General features: G+C 37.7%; 3 protein-coding genes and 1 long non-coding RNA gene across 7 annotated transcripts; 2 read left to right on the top strand and 2 right to left on the bottom strand.

The window, feature by feature from the left end:
* Positions 1-250: 250 nt before the first annotated feature.
* Positions 251-7,133, top strand: Rpn6 (regulatory particle non-ATPase 6). The gene is made up of 7 exons (XM_022846870.2): positions 251-450; positions 1,505-1,612; positions 1,916-2,147; positions 3,533-3,632; positions 4,179-4,391; positions 4,553-4,987; positions 5,236-7,133. The coding sequence occupies exons 1-7, from the start codon at positions 330-332 to the stop codon at positions 5,329-5,331; spliced, it is 1,305 nt and encodes a 434-aa protein (XP_022702605.1). The 5' UTR covers positions 251-329; the 3' UTR covers positions 5,332-7,133.
* A 1,184-nt stretch (positions 7,134-8,317) lies between these two features.
* ND-ASHI (NADH:ubiquinone oxidoreductase subunit ASHI) lies at positions 8,318-10,245 on the bottom strand. Its single transcript, XM_022846878.2, has 4 exons — positions 10,006-10,245; positions 9,100-9,316; positions 8,721-8,850; positions 8,318-8,449 (listed from the first exon to the last, which is right to left on the bottom strand). Exons 1-4 carry the CDS (start codon positions 10,142-10,144, stop codon positions 8,384-8,386), a joined length of 552 nt encoding a protein of 183 aa, XP_022702613.1. The 5' UTR covers positions 10,145-10,245; the 3' UTR covers positions 8,318-8,383.
* Positions 10,246-10,593: 348 nt separating this feature from the next.
* LOC111268121 (endoplasmic reticulum lectin 1) lies at positions 10,594-23,410 on the top strand. Of its 4 annotated transcripts, none has more exons than XR_015314075.1 (13): positions 10,594-10,878; positions 12,895-13,155; positions 13,352-13,429; positions 13,966-14,101; positions 14,643-14,800; positions 15,065-15,183; positions 15,483-15,753; positions 16,104-16,226; positions 21,100-21,216; positions 21,453-21,572; positions 21,944-22,068; positions 22,350-22,832; positions 23,013-23,410. XR_015314075.1 is itself a non-coding variant. In XM_022846869.2 (12 exons), exons 2-12 carry the CDS (start codon positions 12,895-12,897, stop codon positions 22,771-22,773), a joined length of 2,022 nt encoding a protein of 673 aa, XP_022702604.1. In that variant the 5' UTR covers positions 10,594-10,878; the 3' UTR covers positions 22,774-23,410. The 4 variants fall into 4 exon arrangements, 1 of the variants encoding a protein (XP_022702604.1); XR_002685014.2 differs by having other exon boundaries at positions 13,352-13,519; XM_022846869.2 differs by having other exon boundaries at positions 13,352-13,519; positions 22,350-23,410.
* On the bottom strand, positions 21,832-22,440 carry LOC111268127 (uncharacterized). Its single transcript, XR_002685016.2, has 2 exons — positions 22,302-22,440; positions 21,832-22,043 (listed from the first exon to the last, which is right to left on the bottom strand). It is a non-coding gene; the product is annotated as an uncharacterized LOC111268127 (long non-coding RNA).
* Positions 23,411-23,883: the final 473 nt, after the last annotated feature.

Raw genomic sequence — 23,883 nt, 5'->3', positions numbered from 1 at the left:
CCTAAGAATGCGATGCGTCAGTCTTGCAACTCTTTTATGTAGATACATGATTAAATATATCAGTTGTAGAGCACATGAATGTTATCATGTAGGTGAGAGCGTGGCGGTGGTACATTAACAGCTCTAAATGAGTGCTATGTGTAGAAAACAGGAGCAGATGAATTTTTAGAAGCACTTCCCCGTCCAACACTAAAAAACTAGGAAAAACGAAAAAAAAAACAAGAAAATCACGCTTTACGCTCAACCCTCTGCTCTCACAGATCTCAGTCGGATCGCCCTGAGTGTGCTAATCAGTGGCCGTAGAACTAACAGAGTGCTGGGCCGTAGAGATGCAGAACGATTTTCATTTAAAGACGGCCAAGATGGCGACTATTGCTGTACCCAGTGATGTCCACCAAAATCTGCGACCACACGACAAGAAATCGGATTTCCCTATAAAGAAGGCTGTCGGTGAGTTGCCACGACTATGCGGATTCGTTTAGCGTGCAACATTGTGGGGGGTTATCTTATTTTACCGTGATGTCAAATAACTATTTCGGACCCGCCGATATTTTCGCCAGTCATCATATGTATCCTTACGGGTTTCTCTGGGTTTTTGTAGCGAATGGTTGTGGTGTATTACCATTAGAGAACATGTGACATGTTTTTTTTGTTTTTTCTGTGTTTCCACCTGAAGCATGAGTTTGGCGCGCCCTTCTCTAAATCAAGGAGTTCACCAGTGCAATCTAAACGTGTATCCATGGTTAACTTTACATTACTAATATTGCGTCTTGCTCACAGCGAAGTTTCGCGATTGAGATCAATACGAAGAGTCAGACATGAGCGAGGTTTTTCTCGCTAATCTTTAGGTGACATATTGATTCGATGTATGGCAGCAAAATAAAACTCGATTATCGAGTACAAAATATCTCTACATAAATTGTTGAGCAAAAAGGATGAACAAATTTATCTTCTTTCGAACGATTTATTTTTCTAAAGCATCGATCTAATCGATCCGATTGAACCCATAGGAAATGCACTGGATATGAGAAAGTGCTGAAGTATTTCTGTGAACTTATTCGCTTATTTTTAACTAAGTTCTTCCAATTTATGGGCATGATGAGTGAAGAGATATAAATTCAATTTGTCATCAGAAACGATTATGACTATTGGTAGAACCCAATTCGGTACGAGGTAATAAGCTGATAATGCGACTGTTTCCCACTAAGGAAGGACTACTTGTCTTTTAACGGAAAGGAGCTCCGTATTTCGCAATTGCAACGTATAATTAAAGGCTGCCTCGAATGTGAATTATTTAACAATCAGGTCGCCATGGGAAGACGCTTGAGTTATTGGTGCTGAATCGATCCTTATATATTTTATCTATATTAGCTAGTCACTAGGTTAATAAATAGAACCTTTTTTTGCCATTAGACAAGTGTGGTCACGAGCGGTAAAACGAACGTTTCTAATAGCTTTATAGAGTAGCCTGGTCTGATTGTGTTTGCTTGGTGTATGTTGGCAGGTCTTCCCGAACTGCCCACTGGAACTGAAGATGACGCTGTTGTCCAGGATAAGGTGCAGTCCATTCTCGAGATGGGGCACAGGCTTGCCAAGGAGGGCAAAGCTCAGGGTAAACTTAAGCCACGGTTTATCGATGATAGAGTTCATACAAGCCATAGACTTCATCGAATCTACATAGACTTTATCGAACAGGTCGACTAGGCTTGTAGTGTAAGGAGTACGTTGCTGGGATAGGTTGTCCAGTGTACAGAATTTAAGTTCAATTTAACATATGAAAGTTTCATCAAAAGGACAAGAGTCTGTTGATGCTATGCCTTACTATATTATAATGAGAAACTATAAGAGACAGGAACGTAAGTATTCAACATTTATTTTTTAATGTGACGAAATCGATGTCATTGTTATATTGTAGAACTTGGAGAGCTGATTAAGAACACCCGGCCGTTCCTGAATACCATGAGTAAAGCAAAAGCTGCCAAGCTGGTCAGAGCACTAGTAGACCTTTTCCTGGATATGGAGGCGTGCACTGGTCTTGAAGTAGATCTTTGCAGAGAATGCATAGAATGGTCTCAGCAGGAAAAGAGGACGTTCCTCAGACAGTCTCTCCAAACGAGGCTTATCGCCTTGTATTACGACACGAAAAGGTTAGTGCCGAAGTGACAGGGTATTAGTTCCAAAGATATTCCTTTAAACAGTAGAGCGTATACGTTCCCAAATTATGCCCGTTGAGCAATGCAAATTCCAGTTCGATTCTCGCAATCCATTGAGAGTTATTAATTAGTTAGTCACAAGCAAATTATGTAACTTGAGAGGACTCTGAAGTTACATAATTTTTTTAACTACGTGCCGCTAGCAGACAAAATATAACTAGTAGATGGTTTAGTCTCTGGAAAATTGTTCAGGGAAACTGGTTGAGTTTCAACTAAGAGAAATAAGATGAAGAGAAAAAACATCTTTTAGTCTGAAGAATCAACGGTCAGTGATCGAGTTTTTATTTCTCAAAAGCCACAGCGCTCCGAAAATTCATTTGGTGAAGACATTAGGAAAGGAGACGTACATGGTACAAACATTGCACCATTTGCATTGATTGAAAGAGCGGTGATTGAAAAGTTGAAAGCAAGGAAGTGATCAGATGTCGGGATCCAAACAAGAAGAACGCATTGCCATAACTGAGAAGGCTTTTCAAAAAGGCAGAACTTGAAGTCCAACGACTCTGTTGGTCAAAATTGGCGCCTCACATGTAACGTGTTAGAACTATAATACAAATAGTGCAAATGCAACAATTGAAAGAAAAGAAGAAATTTACCAGTCCAAATTGAGGCCAATCGGGAAAACATGTAGTGTATTACACGTGCAATTTGCGAAGATTTAATCAACATTTTTAAAAAATTTAAAAAATTTGGCCTGCAGCATACAGTCGCCATAGACGAGGGATAGTTCAATTATTGCCGCCAGCCGCAGAGAGACTCAAACATAAGATGCTGGTAAAACTTACAATGGGCAACAGGGATATCTGCTATGAGATGCTGATCAAACATGAAATAATAAATACAGCCCGCTATTTTGAATTTGAGAGGCCTATCGTTCGCACGCAAAGAACGCAGTCTGACTACTTGGAGACACCAGACCTCATTGTCATGTCTCAAATACTCTTGAATTGATTAAGAGATTATTCAACTTGCTTACTGCCCGATCTATGTCCATGTGATTACGGGGGTTTCCATGCCTTACAAAGGGTAATTAGTGGGCAAGTTTATGCCTAAAACATGTACTAGGTATGTGGCTGACCAGAAGTTGCCAGAGCACTGACACATGTGCAAAAAAATAATATTTTATAACACATAATAAAAAGTCGTATCATTCTGGCTCGACTAGCGCAAAAGTCATTCAATTTAAACCTTCCGGATTTGCTTGTAACAGCATTATTTGATTTGACTATGAAATGAGTGATCCTACAGGTTCAAGTTAGTACACAATTAGGTACCCTAATAGGTGTAACTCAGATCAGCAATGGTGTTCCTTTTTCCAGGTATACGGAGGCACTGCAGCTAATCGGTGAACTTCTCCGTGAGCTGAGGAAGATGGATGATAAGGACCTTCTCGTTGAAGTACAACTTCTAGAATCAAAAGTATGGGTATTTTTATTTTAGTAAATATTCTGCGACTCTTAGATGATACAAAAAAAAAAGTTAAACTTTATTTTATCACAGATGTTCTGTGCGTGGATGACTAATAAAACGTTTACAAATAGTGACTACCTCATACAAAATAGTTGAACACTAAATTCATCATTTTAGTATTAGTGGACAATAGCTGCGCTGACATAATAAATTTAAATTCTATTCAATGGTTTCGAATTTTCCTTCAGAACTGTGTTACGTTCGAAAATATAATTACACAGTGTTTTGAAACTCTGAAACTTAGAGATAAGACACGAATTTACTATGTTGTAAAGAGAGCTACCCTTATTTTTTAATCATATGACAAGTCAATATCTGGCGCGGCGATACCTGGGGGTGCTACGCTTAGTTAAACAAATAACTATTACAGAGACAAAGGTATTGATTTCAATTACCGAATGGAAAAGGATAATTTCCCATATAAAACGTACTAAAAGACAAACAAAACCATTGCTAAGGCTGCTTTCTGGGTCTTCGATACTCTTTCTCTTTTAGGTGTTCCACGCTTTGAGTAACCTTCCGAAAGCTCGTGCCGCCTTGACGTCTGCGCGTACAACCGCTAACGCAATTTACTGTCCACCAAAGCTACAGGCGCAGCTGGACTTGCAGTCGGGAGTACTTCATGCCGCGGATGAACGCGACTTTAAGACGGCGTTCTCGTATTTCTACGAGGCATTCGAATGTTACGACTCGGTGTCCAGTGTGAAGGTGATAATCGAGTCGCTAGTAAAATGAAAGGACATACTTGGGCACAATCTTACTCGATTAATAGTTATTTCGAAAATTTTGCCTTAAATGTAGCGTTCTACGTTTATATTCACTATCCTGTTGTAATAATAACTGCTTGTGTAATTATATTGTGCTTACAGGCGCTGACCGCGCTGAAATATATGCTGTTGTCCAAAATAATGTTGGGTCTGGCAGAAGATGTGCATTCGATAGTAATGGGTAAACTGGCATTACGTCACGCTGGCCCTGAGATCGAAGCGATGAAGGCCGTAGCCAAGTCATCCCAGTCACGTTCGCTTGCCGAGTTTCAGGAGGCATTAGGTCGATACAAAAAGGAGCTAGTGGACGATCCGATCATTGCGGCCCACCTTGAAACTCTCTACGATCAAATGCTAGAACAAAATCTATGCCGCATTATCGAGCCTTACTCAAGGGTCCAAGTTGATCACGTAGCTAAAGTGATTGCGCTCCCTCGAGAAAAGGTTGAGCTTAAGCTGTCACAAATGATCCTTGACAAGAAGTTTTCGGGTATACTCGATCAGGGCACAGGTGTACTTATCATCTTTGAGGAACAGGTATAGAACCATTTATCTTTTCTATAGGTTCTTTACTGGTTAAATGATGAGAATGTATATTAAGTTAAGACAACTCGATCGGGAAAACGTAAGCGTCTCCTTTCATCACTAATAAGTCAAGGTGTTCAGAAATTATTTGTCGATGTGCACTTATATCTGGTATTGTTGGATCTATCTTAGGAAGAAATATCGTGTCGAAGAAATTTTTTGTAAACTAGTTAACTCATAAAACTTACTCGGCTTTTTAGGAGACGGATAAGACGTATGTGGGTGCCTTGGAAGTGATTCATGCAATGGGAAAAGTAGTCGACGCACTGTACCATAAAGCGAAGAAACTTTCGTAGATCCACAACGCTACGGTTGCGGAATCGTGGATGACAACTTAAAATCATCATGAGAATAACAACTCCGTAACTATCTGCCACAACCGACCTAGTTCCATTCAGTTGCAATTATCCCCTCTTTTTTTGCCTCTTTCCTCTGAAAGCTCCCACGTTTATTTCGATTTCCATGTGAATTCAACACCATAATGAAATATCATCTCATATATAACATTGGTGTGCAGGTGACTGAATGCCACGAAATACTGTATCTGGACTACACTAAGTGATCTGGTTAAATTGGCCCGTTAAAAACAAAACATTACTTTTGATAACTGATTAATTAATTGATCAATAAATCTTGGCTTGGTAGTTAAAGGAAGTATCGCGTCAAACACCTGCGCGAGGATTAAAGAAATTATAGGACGTTACGGATGAGAAACGCAGTTATTTCATGGCGACGATTGCTTATCAACTATTGTCGGCCAATCTCTTTTCATAGAAATGTATGCTGTGTAATAATACGGATAGTGTATTGTATAGACAGTAATACAATCTTTATGTTACCGTAAAAAAATCGTGAGATTCGTCAGTTCAGTTATGCTGTTAATTAAAGAAACAAAACTAGAAAATCTCGTATTACTTTGAATAATGGATTCGGTGTACCGGGATAAAAGCGGTTTTCGAAGGGTACTGCGTTGCCCATGCTCAATAGTAGTCGTCGTCATGGGTAGAATATTTACCAATATGAAATAGCCGCGGTCGAAGATGGCTAGTTAAATAGATTAGTTATTTATTCACGGTGTGGTGTTAATAAAAAAAATGTGAAAAGCGGAAATATACCAGTAAGTGCGATGCTAATACATTTTCTGCGTTCAAGCTAAGCGGATCGACGGCAACAGCTGGAAGAAGCTTTGTATAGCCGAGGTGAAAATAGAGACATCCATAGAATTGCCTATAACAAAGAGAAAAACATAAGTACGTTGCAGACAGACAGGCGCACCATACATTGACCTCGCAATAAGGTATCAGTAAACTGAGCGTCACCACAACAAATAGTTTTGCTGGATGCGACTAGATTGTAGAAAGTACACACGTGTAAAATAAAAACTGTTATTTCTTTTCTAATATTATCATATTACTCTCAACAGTGGAACAGAGGGAAGACACCTGCCAGCCTTGATCCTTGCAGAAACCTACAAACACAAAGTAGGACTACAACAACAACATAAACGTACAAACATAAACATAAAAATACAAACAGAAAGACCTACGAAAGCAAAAAAAAACACATTTGCACACCATCTAAAAACAAATTAAGGAACATGCCACAAGTATCCAGGTCGTCGCTCACGCAACTTTTACACTATTAGAATAAGGCGATACCAGATAACACGCACATACACACAGACATACACAAACATACACACAGACACACTCACAGATTCACGGACACACAGCCACATTCACACATACATACACATATACACGCACCCATTCACACAGAGCTACTAACGAATGCGTCTAACAGGCGTACTATTTTCAAGGAGTACCTAGGGTGATGTATGGAGCACACATCTGATGACCACGGCGGTCTGGGAAAGAACAATGAAGTGAACGTGAATTATTGAAATATCTAAAGAATGCGACAGTAGGGTCGTTAACAGCATGCCACAGTGGCGATGGCTAAAACGGCGAGAACGGCTTGATTGAAAATACACAAATAGCAAATGCTGTATGAATATGATGTGAAAAACAAAGGTGAAACGACGATTACTAATTATTATAAAAATAAATGGGAAGATGCCGAGACGTTTTGACGAAAATATCGAGTAATCTTATGGTAAATTAATATTTAGTTTTATATGATGTAAAAACCGTTCTTATTCGATTCACCTAAAAAAGCGTTTTTCTGTGCACCTGACACTTATTTATGTATTTAAGTATGACACAAATAGCAATTACCGCACCGCTTTATGCGTCGAAGAAGGGCAAGTTCACCGAAAGTTTTAAAAGAAAGAAATGTGCTCCTAGAGCCCACTAACAATTATGTGAATGTGATCCCTTGTTAAAGAAAGTGGTAACCGAGAATTAGGTTTAACACATTAATGGGCGTTATCTACAAACAGCAAGAAAAGGATTTTATCTGGATATGTATAAGGGTAGTCAAGCTAATATGGCTTGAATCAATTGGGCTGGTCTCACAAACCCAACTAAAAAAAGCTACGCCATTTTTTAAGAATAGGATTAGCCCGGTTTTAAGTAGATAATAGTGCAGCCAATCCTCTTAGTACTTATCAAAGCGTAAAATAGTACCGACAGTAGTCAAACTGAAAATTTTACTACATCCTAATAACAGTATCTGGAATACCGAATGATATAGGTTGGTTAAACGGTATCTACGCGCATTGGATTTTTAACGAGTTAACGAGCTGATAATGTTAATAATAATGATAATGATCTATAAACACGAGTTAATTTAACATTATCAGCTCGTTAAGTGCGCAATCATGATAGGAACCTCAAAGCTCATCGGCAACTGATGTAACGTAGGCTTGATCTGATGCCTTCAAATTGATCTTAACATGTTGGTAGTCGACGACTTTATACAAAGTCTTTCTATTTGTGCAACTAGCTGCTCATGTGTGGGCAGTTTTAATTGACATTCTACTAGATACTTGCAGGTCTATACAAAATTGACAGTTTCGTATATATCCTTCTATAAACCAGATGGACCTCTAAATTTTTTTAACCTTCGGCTCGTTAAAGTCAAACAACGAATAGCTTCGTTGTTTGATAAACTACGCCATACAAACACTGGTTTTGATCGTGATTGCCCTCTTGTACTGAAGGCGGAGTTCAATGCCGAAATACATAAAATGAGCTTCGACATAGTGTTCGTGCAGTTTTAAAAGAGCCATGCTTTATAGGTAGGTAGATTATCAGCGAGTGTAGACGTAGCTGGTAACCAAGAAGATTCTGCACTGCTAAAGAAAAAATGCACACCAAGTGACTAACTTGATACATGTTTATTAGCCTCATACTTGCAACAAAAAATTGTCGTACTAATTAAATCCTAATCTGCGGGCTCAAAGGTATAGTGCACCACTCCCTCCCGAGGGTACTGCTTGGTAATGGGCACCTGAAAGCCAGAAAAGGTTTTGTGAATTTTTTACTGTCCTGAACGACGGGATTTGTTTGATGGACAGTAAGATATCTCATGTTTTTATTTCAATATACTACTCACATCAACAGTTTTTGAAATCCATTTACATTATACGATTCCAACTGCTAAACAATTACGAGTGATCCTGCAAGATTTAGAATACAAAGAAAAACTAAACCGCGAAATTCATAAGTAGATAATTAGAAAAATTATTTCTAAAAAAGAAGATAAATCAATGCTCACGTACAGGTGAAAGCTCGCAGTAAAAGCTGTAATATTCAGATAAAGCATGATATCCCGCTACAGCGCCGACTACTCCTAAGAAGGCAAACAGTTGTCTTATTAGAGTCACATGGTGCCTTTCGGTAACGTTCCACCTGAAAATATCAGGAGCCAATACAACAACAACTTATTTATTTTTTTAAATTTTTATATAAATTAAAAGTATTTATTTAAACTTTTTCATTTAGATAACGACTCCGTAACGAATAGTAAATATTAGCTGGTACACATATAGCATTACTAGTGGTTAGAGATGATGAAGCCATACTGGAGTCCCTATATCTCATGCAGGGAGCTTGATACGATTGAAATGGAAATAACAAATTCATGTTTATCATAAACACCTTTCACGAGTGTACATATCGAAATCGTGCATAATTGGTTCGCCATAGTTTCGCCGATAGGCCGGGAAATCATATGCAGCATAGGGATTCTTGCTTTCCAATCCGAGTGCAGGCAGCATAGGGTAATCTCCCATGGTGTCATCATGATTTTCAGGGTACGGCTTGTAATCCTCGTAGATCATATTGTACTTTTTAGCTGCTGCCCGACGTTCGGCCTCTGAAGTTCAAAGCACAATATGAGAGTTAAGTGTTAATGACAATAGGAACCATGGTGGAGCACAATACGAATACACAGATTCAATTAGTGATGCAGTCACTGGGATAGTCGAGGATAAATTAAAATTACAGGTAAAATTAGGTAACGTGCTTATGCATAGGTATGTTTTCTATTTGCAAAAACATACTTTATGCGCACTTTTAGCAATTATATGAACTTTTAAAAAATAGGTTCATACTTGCAGAAACTTTTCAGATAAATGAAATTTTACTTGAACGAATTACGAATTCAATCCAAATAGGCTTTATTAGGCTTACACAGAGAGCAATACAAGCGTCTCTGCTTGATTTTCTCTGTAAGGTCTCTTTTGATCGACTAATCTTAGTAGGCTGAAAATTACGCTGAAATCGAGCATACAAATTAAATAAGCTTAAGGAAAAATAATATTTCTCAGAAGATCATCTGAAAGCATATACACATATATTGAGAATGTACAATAAAAGTTCCCAACAGACAAAGGCTCCACCAACGATCACTTCTAAGGGGGTTGTGATATTTGTAAAAAAACCATAGAAGTAAGAAGTACCTAAGCCGATCCATCTAGGCATAACGGTTGATCAAAAAGAGCCCTGCATAATGTTTAGTTTTTTCAGCGCCGATGACCTTTAATGCATGAACTAGGCGCTTACCCGTCTTTGGGTAGGGACCAGGTTTCCAGTCACGGTTTGTGAGAACGGCGGCACAGAATTGTCCAGTGTGAAAGTTGGCCACGGCACCCTTTGCTGGCAACGCTTTTACGAGAAAATTTCGCGCTCCTGCAAACGCCATGTTTCACTCAGGTCTCGTCCTCGACGAACTACAACAGAAGGGCGCATCTATTTTCGCATATACATCGCACTGTCGGCAACTCAACTGGACGCGGACAAGGTCCCGAAAATCGAGGAGGAAAAGCTGAACTTCGAAATTTTCGAAAAGTGAGCACTGTCCACTGCGTACTTCTATGTAGATTACCAAAAGCAGACAAAATTAAACGCGTTTGAACCTTATCGGTTATGCATAGATGTTGTTACACAGCGAAAAGTATAACCTATTTATTTAAAAATTTTTTAGTGGAGCGCTTCTAAAAAAGCAGTAAAGGGTTTTTACAGAATTTTATAGAAAAATGTGGGGTGTGTTGTCTTACCATTTGATGGCAATGATAGCTTCAACTGAAAACGGAACATTCAAATTTCTAAGCAGTGCCACGTGCCTATACGACAGGTTCCATTCATAATCATTCTACTAGTTGTTGACAATTGTCGGAAGGAGAATTGTAGGCAATATATGATTGTTTAGTGGATACAGGAGAAGTGTGAAAAAAACAACCTGCTGCAGTGTGGTCAGTGTTTTGCTGAGAGCCCTTCATAAAGTCCACGTCAGATTAAGTAACAATCCCTGTGTCTAAAAGCCAACACTGCGGTGTCGAAGTACTCATGTAATACTGGCCATAGTGAAGTGAGAAACGAATGCGAATGCGGCGCCCAAGTATCTAGTCACTTACTTCGATTGTTCAACTACCAAAGGTAGGAGAACTTTGATCAGATGTTTATCGAAAGATCACAGTCAAACTTAATATAATGAGATTTTGGGGTGGATATTGGCGAAAAAAGTTACACGAGTAATTGCAGTGTTAATGGGTTGTAGTCTGATATCACAATATCTCGCGTGAAGTCGTTATATAGAAAAGATGAGGATACAAAACCTAGATACTTTTTGCGAACTGTGCCCGCTTGTATTACGCAAGTGGAAAATGGTATTTTAGTCTAGTAGCAGTAATGATGAACTATTTATGAAAACTATATAGAAATATGTAGGAGGTTTTTAATGGAATATGGTCGAACCCATTTAATGTTGCTCAAGATTAAAGAATACGCTATGTTTTTTACGGGAAACGTAAGCAAAAATATCTCACAATTATCATATTTCATCGCACTAAAGGAAAGAAAGGCGTTCTTTGTCGTATTCACTTTGTAAAAACATTTACGAATTCCGACTATTTTTATCGCGCCTAAAATATTTGGTTACAATGTGCACTAATTTTCTGCTTATTATATAAAAATATCTTTCCAATATATAAGCCACCGATATTATAAATTCCAAGGTACCACTCACGCGTCTTTAACAGCTACCAACTTGAAATAGTACTGAACCTACTTTAAAAATATATATGAATTCATCTTTCTATAAAAGACAGAATTTCAAACATTTTACTGGTTTTTCATTTTTTCAGTTCAATATAAGTTCCTAAAATGTCTACGCGCTTTGATAAAGCTGTACAACCTATTAGTGATACAAGAAATGCTGCAATTTTAGAAAAAAATGTCACATATACATGACAGGTAGTACTTTGATTAGGTAAATGGTGCGTAGTAGTTTAAGAATAAACGTTTAAAGAAGATTTGTACTAGTTTTTCTACTAAGGGTTCGATAGTAATGAAATTCATGAAAGCAGTTCTCTGAAAAATTGATTTTTAAAGCGTTTGTATCAAAAGCATTGACAAGAGACTGGATCCAAGACAAAAACTACTTTCGTCTTTGCAGTTACTGTGCATCCATGCTTTATTGAGGTAAATGGATCAATTTCGATAATTGATTAAAAATTTGTTCTTCGAAGCTAAACCACTTCTGTCAAGAATGATAAAAATTATATGAAAGTAAATAAAATATTATATTATCAGCTCATCAAAGTGAGCGCCAGATGGCAGATGGTAAGCTATGCGATTCTGTTTGTTATGTTATTAAAATAGCAACAAGCGGACGTCTTGGCATTTGCTAAACATAATTAATAATTTTCCCTAATGCAATAACGGCGCATCTCTGACTTCAATACAATAGTAATAGTACTGGATCCTTGCAGATATTTGTGGAGGTATAAATAGTAATAATAATGATCAAATATATGCGAGAATGTGAATCTGGGATCCAAAAGGTTCCTTGTTAATTTTACTGAAAAATGCGGGATTCTATATTACTCCAGTGTTACGTTTTTTTTTTTCTTAATAAAAAGTAACAATAATAAACTATTTACTCTATGATTTGCCCTACTTATTGGTCGATATTAAACAGTTTAATGATCCTGCATTATAGCTCGTTCATACTATATTTGAAGGCCCAAGTGTTAACTTTTTGGTAATTCACTGATTTTTACTGCAACGTACTTGATACTTATCAGCGGGAAATATAGGTACTGAAGAATAATGGCCGAGTTAAATTAATAAAGAAACGTTGAGTATGTCATTATTAATATCTCGTTAATTTTTTTTTATTTTTTATGGGTCAAAACCTCTGTTCTGTGGTGGATATTAATCAGTTACTGTGTGTTTCGATACGGTAGTGCTTCCATTATGTGTATTTGTAAATCATATATTCATGGAAATCGTAGTACGACTTGAATGGTATTAATCTTAAAAAGGATTCATACTTTGTTATTTCTCAATGATCGAGTATGATCAGGAGGGTCGTCAGTTAAAATCATGCCGGGTGCTAGTGCATTAGATTTTGCACAAATTCTAATTCATTATGTTTTTACCTAATTTCAGATGGTAATGCAGAACCAACGCAATTGCAATAATTTGAGTAACAACAGCAGAGATTGCAGTGTAAGGACCGCGAGTAAACTACTGCAAAAAGATGGAGTGTGGTCCTTAATTGGAAACAGTGTCCTCATTTCCCTATTGTGGTGTCTATTCCAAGTTGGAGCTCATGCAGGCAATGTTGAAGGCGTGGATGATTCGATACTATTTAAGATGAGATGGAAAAATCCTCTACCCACACTGGATCCACTACCCCGGGAATTTCAGGTTTGTTTTAGAAGTCTGTCGATGTGTCTACAGTGAAAGGCAGGGGACCCATCAAAACGTACGAGTATAAATTACGTAGGAAATTTGAACATACGTCCGAATTGCTTATTGATACTTAGACAACTTCTGTTTTATTAAATAATTTATTTAGAAATGAGTTGAATTTATGTGAGTGTACATGTTTGATTTCTTACAGAATCACGATATGATTCGTATGATGAGCTCGGACAAGGAACCCTATGTATGCTTTGTGCCACGGCATCTCGAAGTAAAGGCAAGTGAAGCAACCACCCGAAATTACAATGGTCCCACACCACTTGAGCTACTTGAACCGCTGCTCGCAAACCGCGTGTGCAGATACAAGGTACCATGTGTATTATGGACTAAAATCTGCCATTAGTATAAACAAGTTTTCTTTGTAACTAGAACAAAACTATAGACCGAAACGATCGTATGAAGCGTGGAAATAGACAGCAAGTAAGTGGTGGATTCTGTGTTGCTTTAATCTATCACTAATGAATTATGTAAAGCTGTGCGTCAGATGGTTAGAAAATGTTAAAGTTCGTTAATTGATATTCGTTTATAGAGCTTTATTATACGCAGTTAAATACAATGGGAAGCGTTAAAGTCCACGTCGACTTTCTCGCCTATACTATAATTGATACAAGTCGTTGTATTAGATGATGTATGTATTCGAATAAAGATACATTTTTTCCGCTTCTTAAGTAAGCGTTAACATGATTTTTTTTCGTTTGCTACTCGTATTTTATAATTTACCCTTCGCGCTAACGATCTGCCTTTTCTGCCAAGTTGGATCATTACTGGACGTACCAGCTGTGTCACGGGAAATCACTTCGACAATACCACGAGGATACCACGAGTACAAAAGTGCATATCGTTGAGTTCTACCTCGGAAAGTACGATCTCGATATGATGAAGGCCGACAGTAAGTATGACGTTGCACATTACGTTGGCACTCTATCTCATTTGTACGGGCACTGAAAGCAGTTTGTAATAAACTATATAAAAATAGGTTCAACGAAAGCATCTATGAAAACTATGATCTTTCACGTGGTTTCTGTCAGTTCAATAAAAAAAAAACCAAGTAGAGGTGAAGGAATAGACAAACAATAAATGAGTTGATGTTGGACCGAATACAGCCTGAGAGTAAATATGTTAGGTATTGTTTTTACAGTATTTGTTATTGGGGTGATTCGCACTTAAGTTGTCATACGCGTGAAACTATAAGACAAAGGTACTTTCGCTACTCAGTATTCTTATTATCTTAAATTATTTGTTAATAAAATTTGGTGCTCACTTGTAAATTTGTTTGTAACGTTCAGATTGTTTACGACACGGAAAATCAAGGTGCAGAGCAAGCCCGCGTGTAAATCTGCTATACGCGCGATTATCTCAGTAAAGAAAGTTACGCCAAAAATGTAATTTAAGCGTTAACACCTATGTGTTTATGCACATTCGTATTATAGATGAAAAGTACAAGGCAGAATTTGCAGAGCGTCTTAAAACTCCAACGCTTTCGAGAGCACCGACTGTTAAAATTGACGGAGTCGATCACCCTTATTTTGCTGTTAATATGTCATATGGTACGCTTTGTGATATTAATCAACGCCCGCGCAATACGCAGGTAAGTTGAACTACCTCGACTTATTTTTTTTATGTAACCGCTAGTTCCAGTGAGAACGCAGCAGTCTGTCATCGTAAAAATCGTTTACTGGAATTGGTTCGAATGCTTTTTTTTTTATTAAACGATTGATTTCGGATGAGATATTAGCTAAAGAAGATAAAAGCACATTCTACTAAACCATCATCGGGTCATCAGTCGTAATTATTATTCGTCGATCAGTAATGATTTGTAAATGCATGTTTGTGATTTCGTTTTTTTCTGTAGGTGTGGTACGTTTGTGACCAGATGAGTGACCACGACGTGCACTCGTTTGAGGAGCCTGCGTCCTGTACGTACAGAGTCGTCGTCAGAACGCCTTACCTATGCAAACATCCTGATTATAGGTGAGAAACGTTTTTGAATTACGTTTTATCCCGATTTTTTAGGCCATTTACTTTTAAGTCAACGTCCCGCGCATCATACACGGTGCCTGTTATGACTGCTATCTAATGTAGTTTTGAGGACTCAAAGAGACCAGATGTTTCTTAATAGATTATACGTATGTTTCGTGTACCATCGTCCTATAGTTTCCAAATGTGCATAGCCTCGATACTAATCCTTTTGTGAGCCCTCGTTCTTGAAGGATCCAAAAAAAAGAAGTGAAGTTTTTGTAATAGAGTTTCGGTTCTTTCCATATCTATAGAGTGGAAGTGGCTCCAGAGAATGAGATTTCCTGTCATCCTGAAATCAAGCTCGATAGTAAACTGCAACAACAAGAACCAATCGCCGATGCAGCTGCCTCTGACGCTGAAGATGGTACCGAACGCTTTACGAATGTAAGCGGCGAGAATGACGAGAGCTGTGGACCTGTGAGCAGTAGCGACAATGGGCAGATTCTCACTGGTAACAGTCCGCAAGGATCGTGTAAGGCAACGCCAGCCTCTTCCATTAAAGAAAGTTCCGGCCGACCATTGGTAAGAATGGCGCCTGGACATATATTTTAGAGTCGCCGAAAATTGTGAAAATATGCGAAGGTTATGAAATACATGTATGAAAAAACAATACCAGAATAGGCAGGTTTTATGTAAAGAACAACAGCAAAACTTAATGACCAGTTTTCTATACGATATAGAAACAGGAATGACTATAACAAAGTTCGAGAAACTAGTAACATTACAACTTGCTAATTACGCTTATCATATTGATCGATTGTTCCCAGCCAACTTCTCTGTTTTGAATGATCTGATAGCTAGAAATAGATTGCCCTCAAGCGTCTCATTAATGAGTAGGCCATGTCACTAATTACGTTTCTTTGTGCTTGAAGGCGGAAGGCTCGACGAATGCAAATGAGCCCCAGAGACTTAGGGAAATGGTCCGAGAGAACGAAGAATTTCGCGAGAGTGCCTTACAAGAGTCAGATGGAGGGAGTCTTGGAGATGATGTTAAGGTATACATGCATGAAATTCTAAGTGTACGGTGTCTCTTTTAGGTATATTTTTCTCTCCATTTCGCGTAATAAACCTAGGTTTTGGGAACCGTAACTGTTATAACCTTCTTCGTTGTTATAGTATGATCAGCAACCGGTAGGGTTGGGAACTACAGCTCATTGAAATTTCGGTCGATATTTCTCTAGAAACGTTTTGTCTGCTAAGAAGTTACAATAACGTCCATACATATGTTAATGCCTTATAAATTAAACAAGGACTGTGCTTCGTAAGCTTTACGACCACCATTTGTTCTTGAAAAAAATTGGCTTATTTACAACAGGAAATTTTCCGAGACATTGCATGATGTGTGTCAGATTTTCTTTTTCACTTGACTACGTGAAACGTGCTATTTTGTGTAGGTAGTGGGCGATAGTAATCTAACGATTCATGATCGCTTTAAAGTATTATTAGGTAAATATTTTGAAAAAATAAACTGCATATTTTCACACACTAATGCATTGTAAGGTAAAGATATGTACGTGTATCCGCACACTATATTTACACTTATTTTGCATATTAACAGTTGTATCGTTTGTACTGTTTGTTGTGTCTAATTGTATTGTATTTGTTCACCATGACCGCACAAACGTCGACTACTAAAAACACAGGGTGTCTTTTCCATGAAATATATTTCATAAAATCCGTTTTTCAAAAATTTATTGACGCAAGCCTATTTACAAGGTGGATATAATACTCAATTCTAAGAACACGCTCAATCATTCAGGAAAAAATATCTTGCCTGATAAAATCGTCTACACTATTAGTGACTTGTCGTCAGATGGATTAAGGCTTACAAGGTAGGGTCTTAGGTCGGTCGTCATATAGACGATTGTCTAATGTTTGAAAATATTTGTTGTTTAATTAAAAAGGATAAAGGGATTCCTTTGGATTTTGAAACAGTAGCATTTGGTCCGCATCAGGCTTGCACAGTACGCTTCAGCACTACTAACTCCCTATAGGTAGACGTTTGGTCGCCTGTTAGATCTGAACCTTTGTAAATTGAGAAAATTTAGTTCCCCGAAACTTAGATGTCTTCAGATCTGCCTCTTTTATTAAAAACGACGTGGTGCGATAAGAATTGCTTATAGCGCCAGATAATTCGTTTTTCTGCGGGCTGTATTCTAAGTTATGCTGTTTTTATCGTAGGACCTGAAAACTGGTTCTTCTAACAAGAGTTATCAACTGCAAGGAGGCAAATATTAAAGTTGTTATTTTGTTCTATGGCAGATCAAATGGCTAGACTTCTAGCGTGCCGCTTTTCGTTTCAACTTTCAGAAACGCCGTCGAAATGGACCTAAAATTCGCTACAGGATCATTATTGCCTAATATTGATCCTGTGCCCATTAAGTTTAACTTACTTGTAAATAAATATTGCATTCCAGTAATTTCACAAATGCGTTTACATCTTAGCTTCTTATAAAAAATATAAGCAGCTCAAAGACCTGATGACATAAAATAAATACCTAGTTTCAATTTATATATGCTCCAAGGGTCAAGTTTTCGTTCTAGTTACTTAATTATAAAGGTCGGTGATTTGTACCAGTTATTCATTTATTGTAAATTTTACAGCCATAGTAAATATTGAAGTATTTATAATAGATTTTTTTACAAGAACCTATATCTTTGGACCAGTATATGTAATTCATCTTATTGCGGGTAGTTTTATACACATTTACATGTATGTAAATAGTAGTGTACGTGTTGTGTAAAGGTGATGAATAAATACTATTATTAAATGTTAAACAAATGGTTATTGTGATTCTTCGTTTGTGCGGTCACAGTGTGATACAAAATATTGTTACATACCATAGCATAAAATTCGACATTTTTATACACAGGTTTAAATGGCGATAAGTGACTTAAATATTTAAGCGTTTATTGGATGGTGATTATTGATACAATTGTTTACAACAATCACACTTACTACAAAGTAGCGGAACGTTAGTATTCTGTTTTTATTAAATAGAACAGGAAAAAACGAGAAAAATTAGTTTCAGTGAAAAAAAAATTACATTTATGCTGGCAATTTTCTCGTGTTCTTTTTATCGAGGAGTCGAATTTTGTTGCTATATCTGTATCGAGCTGTACGTTGATTCTTGATTGAGTTTTAGATATACGATGACGAACTTAAGGTAAGCTTTTACTGATGTCTTAAATCAGCTTGTGGATCACTCCTATTTTCGGTATCGATTCGCTTTATCCTAAACTTTGTGTGTTGGACCACTTTTCAGTCTCGTGAGGACTGTAGACTTGGAAAGGTCATATCTCAATTCAAACCAACCAAAATAGCGTAATTTTATTCTTTCGGTTTTCCTTGAGCTTCTTCTTAGGGCGTTGTAAATCGTTCTGTATCTGTTACGAACATAGCAAAGCAATACCCAAATGGTTGAACGAAGAAGCTTCAAAACTAGTACGAAAATTAGCCATAACCGTATTGTAGAAATTAACCAAAATAAAAGTGCTTCTGCCGAGCAGCGGAGTACTATAAGTCGCATTTCGATAGCGCCATTTTCAAAAATATGGCTTAAAGTTTTCTCTTGTTCAATCGCAACGATCGTTTGCAGTTTCATTACAATGATCCTCTATATATATGCATTAGGAGGTACGTTTTAACCTTTGAAGCAGTGTCACAATAGATACCATCAAATGGCCATACTCGATAGTCACTCGTAAAGATATAGATGTAGGGGCTTGCCGGCCGTTGATATCATGGTGATACCCGGCGATATTCGGACAGCGTTAAAAAGCTTTCAAATTGAGTTTACAAATGTTGTCTTGGTCACTTCATAGTATCAGCGAGCGATCACCTAAACGTTTATTAAATAAATAATTGTGTACTAAATATGCCGACCTATAAATTTTTCGGTTTATGGATCCGAAATTGCTTTGTCACTATCTGTAACGCCTATCCGCTTGTCTCCACGAAGGGCTTCGTATGGCTTGCGTACAAAATTCGCCTTCGCATTTCCTTAATAATCAATTTATGATTTTTTTGCGCAAGAACTTCTTACTCTGTGTGGAGATACTTTCTGGTGCCAGTTCATATGGACTCTCCATTTTTAGTTTAAGAAAACTGAAATTAGCTCCTTGTCTTTGCTTCATTTACCCCTTTTCCCCCCACTTAGGAGGACTACATGGTAAAAGATTTGGTACTTACGCACGAAATCGTTCCCACAAAAATCTTCGTGAAATATCTTTTGCACGGATGCCTGAATCCAGATGCGTGATTTATGTTATACTTGCTGATGATATCTGCGTTGCTAGACTCAGTTTTCGGAAAAATGTGTTCATTTAACCTAACCAAAAAACTAAAATATTACATGTTCTCTACATGCGTATATGTCTCGATAGTTTTTTTAATAAAAAGCTGTGTTTTCCATTTAAAGCGAAGTTCTCTTTAGCCATTCATTTATCAATGCTCAAAGAGTACATCGTTTCTGCACAGCTTTCAAATGAGTGTCATATTTTGAGAATATAGGCTTTTAAGTTAAATGTGCAAAGATAAGAGAAGTATAAGGGATCCAATTAGAGTGGATCCGTCGTACGCTGTTCTGAGCCTTTTCTCACTCTAAATGTAGTCCCACTAATATTTTCATCCTCCATTAAATGACCAACCATCTCGTCATATGACCTTAAGAGACAATAAGACTAAGCCGTTTAATAATAATAATTACCGTATTCTAGCCGAAATTGAATTGTAGTCTATAAAATTTCTGTAAAAAAGCATTTTTCAATACTTTTGTTCGATGAAGTCTGCTTAAACATTATCTAGGAAATATATTTGTTACTTTATTATACTTTTAAACATCAACACCATTGTTGTAAAAATTACATCGCGACTTTTCAATTAGCCGATTTTGTGAAGTATAAGTAGACGCCTGACATCATAAATATGATTTCGATTACGACACAGCAAGTTCTGAGCCTACACTGATGAAAATTCTTGTATGTCAACTAGAGCAGCGCTCACATCTTGAACTACCGTAAACCGCATAATGCTCTTTCTAAGGCAGAAAAGTTTCAGATTGACCGCCGAAGTACAGAACAGTATTCGCAGTCGTATGTGATAGAGACAAAAGTTAGGCGTCTTTGCACTGCTACTCATAGTTTAAATGATCTATCCATCTTGGAAACAATTAAGAGAGGCAAAGTTTCAAGATTCCTTTCTTTAATCGTTGGAGTTTCGCGAGATCTACATTAGCTTTGAAAATACCTTACTATTTTCATGCATTGATCCAAATTAATTTATAATACCTCATAAAGTACACTGTTTATAATTTTTTGCCAAACCCTTTATGGGAGACGCATTTTCTGAATGAATGAGCTATGAATAAGCTAGGGTTGGTGCTACGTGGTAAAGAAGCGTGCAGGAAAAACCGTTTAGTGATTTTGTTATAACTTGGAAATTAATTTTACTTTAACAGACAAAAGTTCTGTTGTACGAGGAGAATTGTCTCTTGTAGATGGAATGATACTGGTTAAGAGTGAACAATTCGTCAACTTTACTAAAGTTGAGCGAGTTTTGGTTCTCTGTAACACAACTGCTACCTCCATGCCTGCGACGACTGACTTGGCCAATTGTATAAGGAGGACCATGACAACAGTCAGAATTTCAAGGGGTGCGAAGGGATAGCGTAGCTAGCCTATAGGTAATAATTTAGTTTCATGATATATTCTCTACATAATAGTCTAAGCACGCTACTTCTGCAGATATCCACTTTAAGTTTAGCATTGTGTGTTCGAAAACTTCTGGCGTTCTAGTTTCCATTGATGGTTGGTAGCAAGAAACCAGCCATCCCTGCACAGCTGAAAATGGTTTCTTTTGGTTTTCAGCGCACGTTGAAGATCTTTTTTTTACCTCAGGAAGACGAGCCCCGGCCGGAAACCCCTCCACCTCATGATCAGAGGCACGTTGAACGTTTTCTCAGTGGTGACTACTGCCTACAAGGGGTAAGCAAGATCTCCGAGCAACTTTTTCTGAAGTTGCTTACGCTGTGAAGACTTGCTTTGCCGTGCTAAATGACGAGTAAATCAAAATGCAAAATAACGTATTAGTTTACGTATTTGTTTGTTCATTTCAGTTTATATACATATTATATATAGCCACCATATTGTAAGAGCGCGTACCCATAAAATGATCATGTACTGCTATATTATATTGACTGTGGAGTGTGCTGTATTTATAGGGTACAGGTTGGTGGAAATATGAATTTTGTTATGGCAAACGGGTGAGCCAATTCCACGTTGAAAAAGGGAAACGTACCCAAGAAATTCTACTAGGACGTTGGAATCAGCGAAACCATCGGGTTGGTTTATTAGATCTTTCTAACATTTTTTCTTGTGTTGTGTCTGTGAGTAATATATTTGTAACAATAATAGTTTTCGTAAGTTGTTTAATCTTGCATCACTTGCAATGCTTCGTACGCATTCCGGAAATCCCGCCATAAGGCTGAACACAGGAACGATATCATATACATTATACACTAATAAAGGTAAAAATGCAAGGAAGAAAATTTTTCGTCAACTATTTGATTCTATATCGACTTCTAAGAAAATGGCCGAATCTCAAACTATCTATATAGCAAATTTATTAAAAATCGGCGGTTATGACAGTATTTTCAATAAGTTTGTGTTTGATCTTTATTGCATTTTTGTACACATTTCTGTTAATTTTCAGGCCTGGGTAGACGCAAACCCGTCGAAAAAGGTAGCTGTTGGCATCAACTCTGTGACCCATTTCTATAGTGAAGGCGACATCTGCGAAGTGACAAGGATACCTAGAACAGTTAAAGTTAAACTGATGTAAGTACGACTTTAGTCTTTATAAGCATCAATAAAGAACGGCAAAGTTCCAGTTACTACGCGAGTATACTACACGGGATCTCACACTGACTTTTCGAAGGCATTTAAAACGTTCTACTGCCGAATATTAAAATATTTAAATATGAACCGTCACGAAATTTCGATAGTCGGTACATTTAATGCAAGTCATATTTTACTAAATATCGTGTTTACGTATGACGTTACGCACTAACTTTTTTTCGATATGCTTTTGGCATGGTATTATCACTGTACTGTTTTAGTTGCAAATCCATTAAGGGCCATCCGGATGCGGTGAGCATCTTTCTTCAAGAGCCAAGACCATGCGAATACACGTTGACCGTTGAAAGTTCCATTGTTTGTCACGTGCAAGACATGGTTGACGATTACGGACTGCCTGCCGATGAGACACCTATCGATAACCATTACCAGCATAGAACAACCACTGAGGCCACATTGCCACAGGTTCCAACAGCTGCCCCACAAACGACCGAAGTTACTCCGTCTAGACGCGATGTTGATGTCGAAGATGATGAAGATGTCGATGTAATTGACGAAGATACTCCAGGAGAAAGGAACAACGCTTCTCCCTCGAAAGGAGAGGACGCCGAGGCGGAGGACGGCGCCAGACCGGCGCGAGCTACACCATCACAAAACCGCGGCAATAAGCCACCATCGGGCGTGTAAACACTTTGATATCCCTCACTGCTGGTAGCTGTTGCTCCAGTAGATCTCGTCTTTAGTTGGTATGGAGGAGATCGTGCATTTTTCCAATGAATTGTTCAAAACATGTTTTAAAAAAAAATGTTTTAAGAATAGAATAAGTAGAATGTGGATAATACTTTTGAATAGGGAATGCTGTTTTAGGAAAAACAATATCTTCAATCTCATGTGCAGATGGTAACGCCAATTGTGGATTCTTGCAGTGCATGAGGGTTACTGTGATTAGCGATGGTTACGTAAACGGCGTGTGAAATGCGTGAGAAGCCGTACATATTCTAAACTTAAAAGCTTCTGTTAAACGGAAGCTGTCGGGAACCAGTCGTGATTTTCGCAACGGAGTAGACTAAGAAAGCAACCTTGAAAATTGGGACAAAACTAGACATATAAAACACAATAACTACAATCAAGAGTCAAATCAATACATCAATCATGCTGGAGAATTGGTTATCACAAAAGCAAGGTTAGTATACTTGCAGACCAAGCAGATATGTAATAGAAGAATTGTATAATATAAAGGAGTGGCATGTGTATTTAAATGTATCACGTGACTAGTTCTTGTATTTGTCTAGTAGGTATTGAAATAAAATTGCCATTACACGTCTTTTATTGGATGTTGAAGAGAGTAAGGTTAGTTCTAATTGACAACACTACAGTAGCTACTGGATTCCTTGTCATATGTGCCACGTATTAACATGTCACTAGTACATATCCAAATGGATAATTGCGATGACTGCTCATCGTCCTCTACTTCTTCTGCGTGATCTATGCGCAATTACTTATTCGAGCTGTCAAATTAATACGTGGGTTTTGGACCGGTTAGTACAATGAAAAACGAGACTGTAACTATCCTCCTAACATAATACTCAACTTTACGCGCTTTCAAAAGGATGGCAACTAGCAATTATAATAAAAATAAAAATTCTCTACCAATGTTTGGTCAGCTCTAGATTAATTCGCAGCTTTGTTTTCATACACCAGCTGATCTGGAAGGAGAATCGCACACAGTTCTAATGAAATGTTCGTGGTGCGGTATCCAAGCTTTAGCGGGCTGGTTGTATTTGCACGCATGCGTTC

Source organism: Varroa jacobsoni, unplaced genomic scaffold, assembly GCF_002532875.2.
Source record: "Varroa jacobsoni isolate VJ856 unplaced genomic scaffold, vjacob_1.0 scaffold_1259, whole genome shotgun sequence".
Taxonomy (NCBI): Eukaryota; Metazoa; Arthropoda; class Arachnida; order Mesostigmata; family Varroidae; genus Varroa; species Varroa jacobsoni.
The sequence above is the reverse complement of the archived record's forward strand: the minus strand, read 5'-3'. Positions and strand labels throughout refer to the sequence as shown.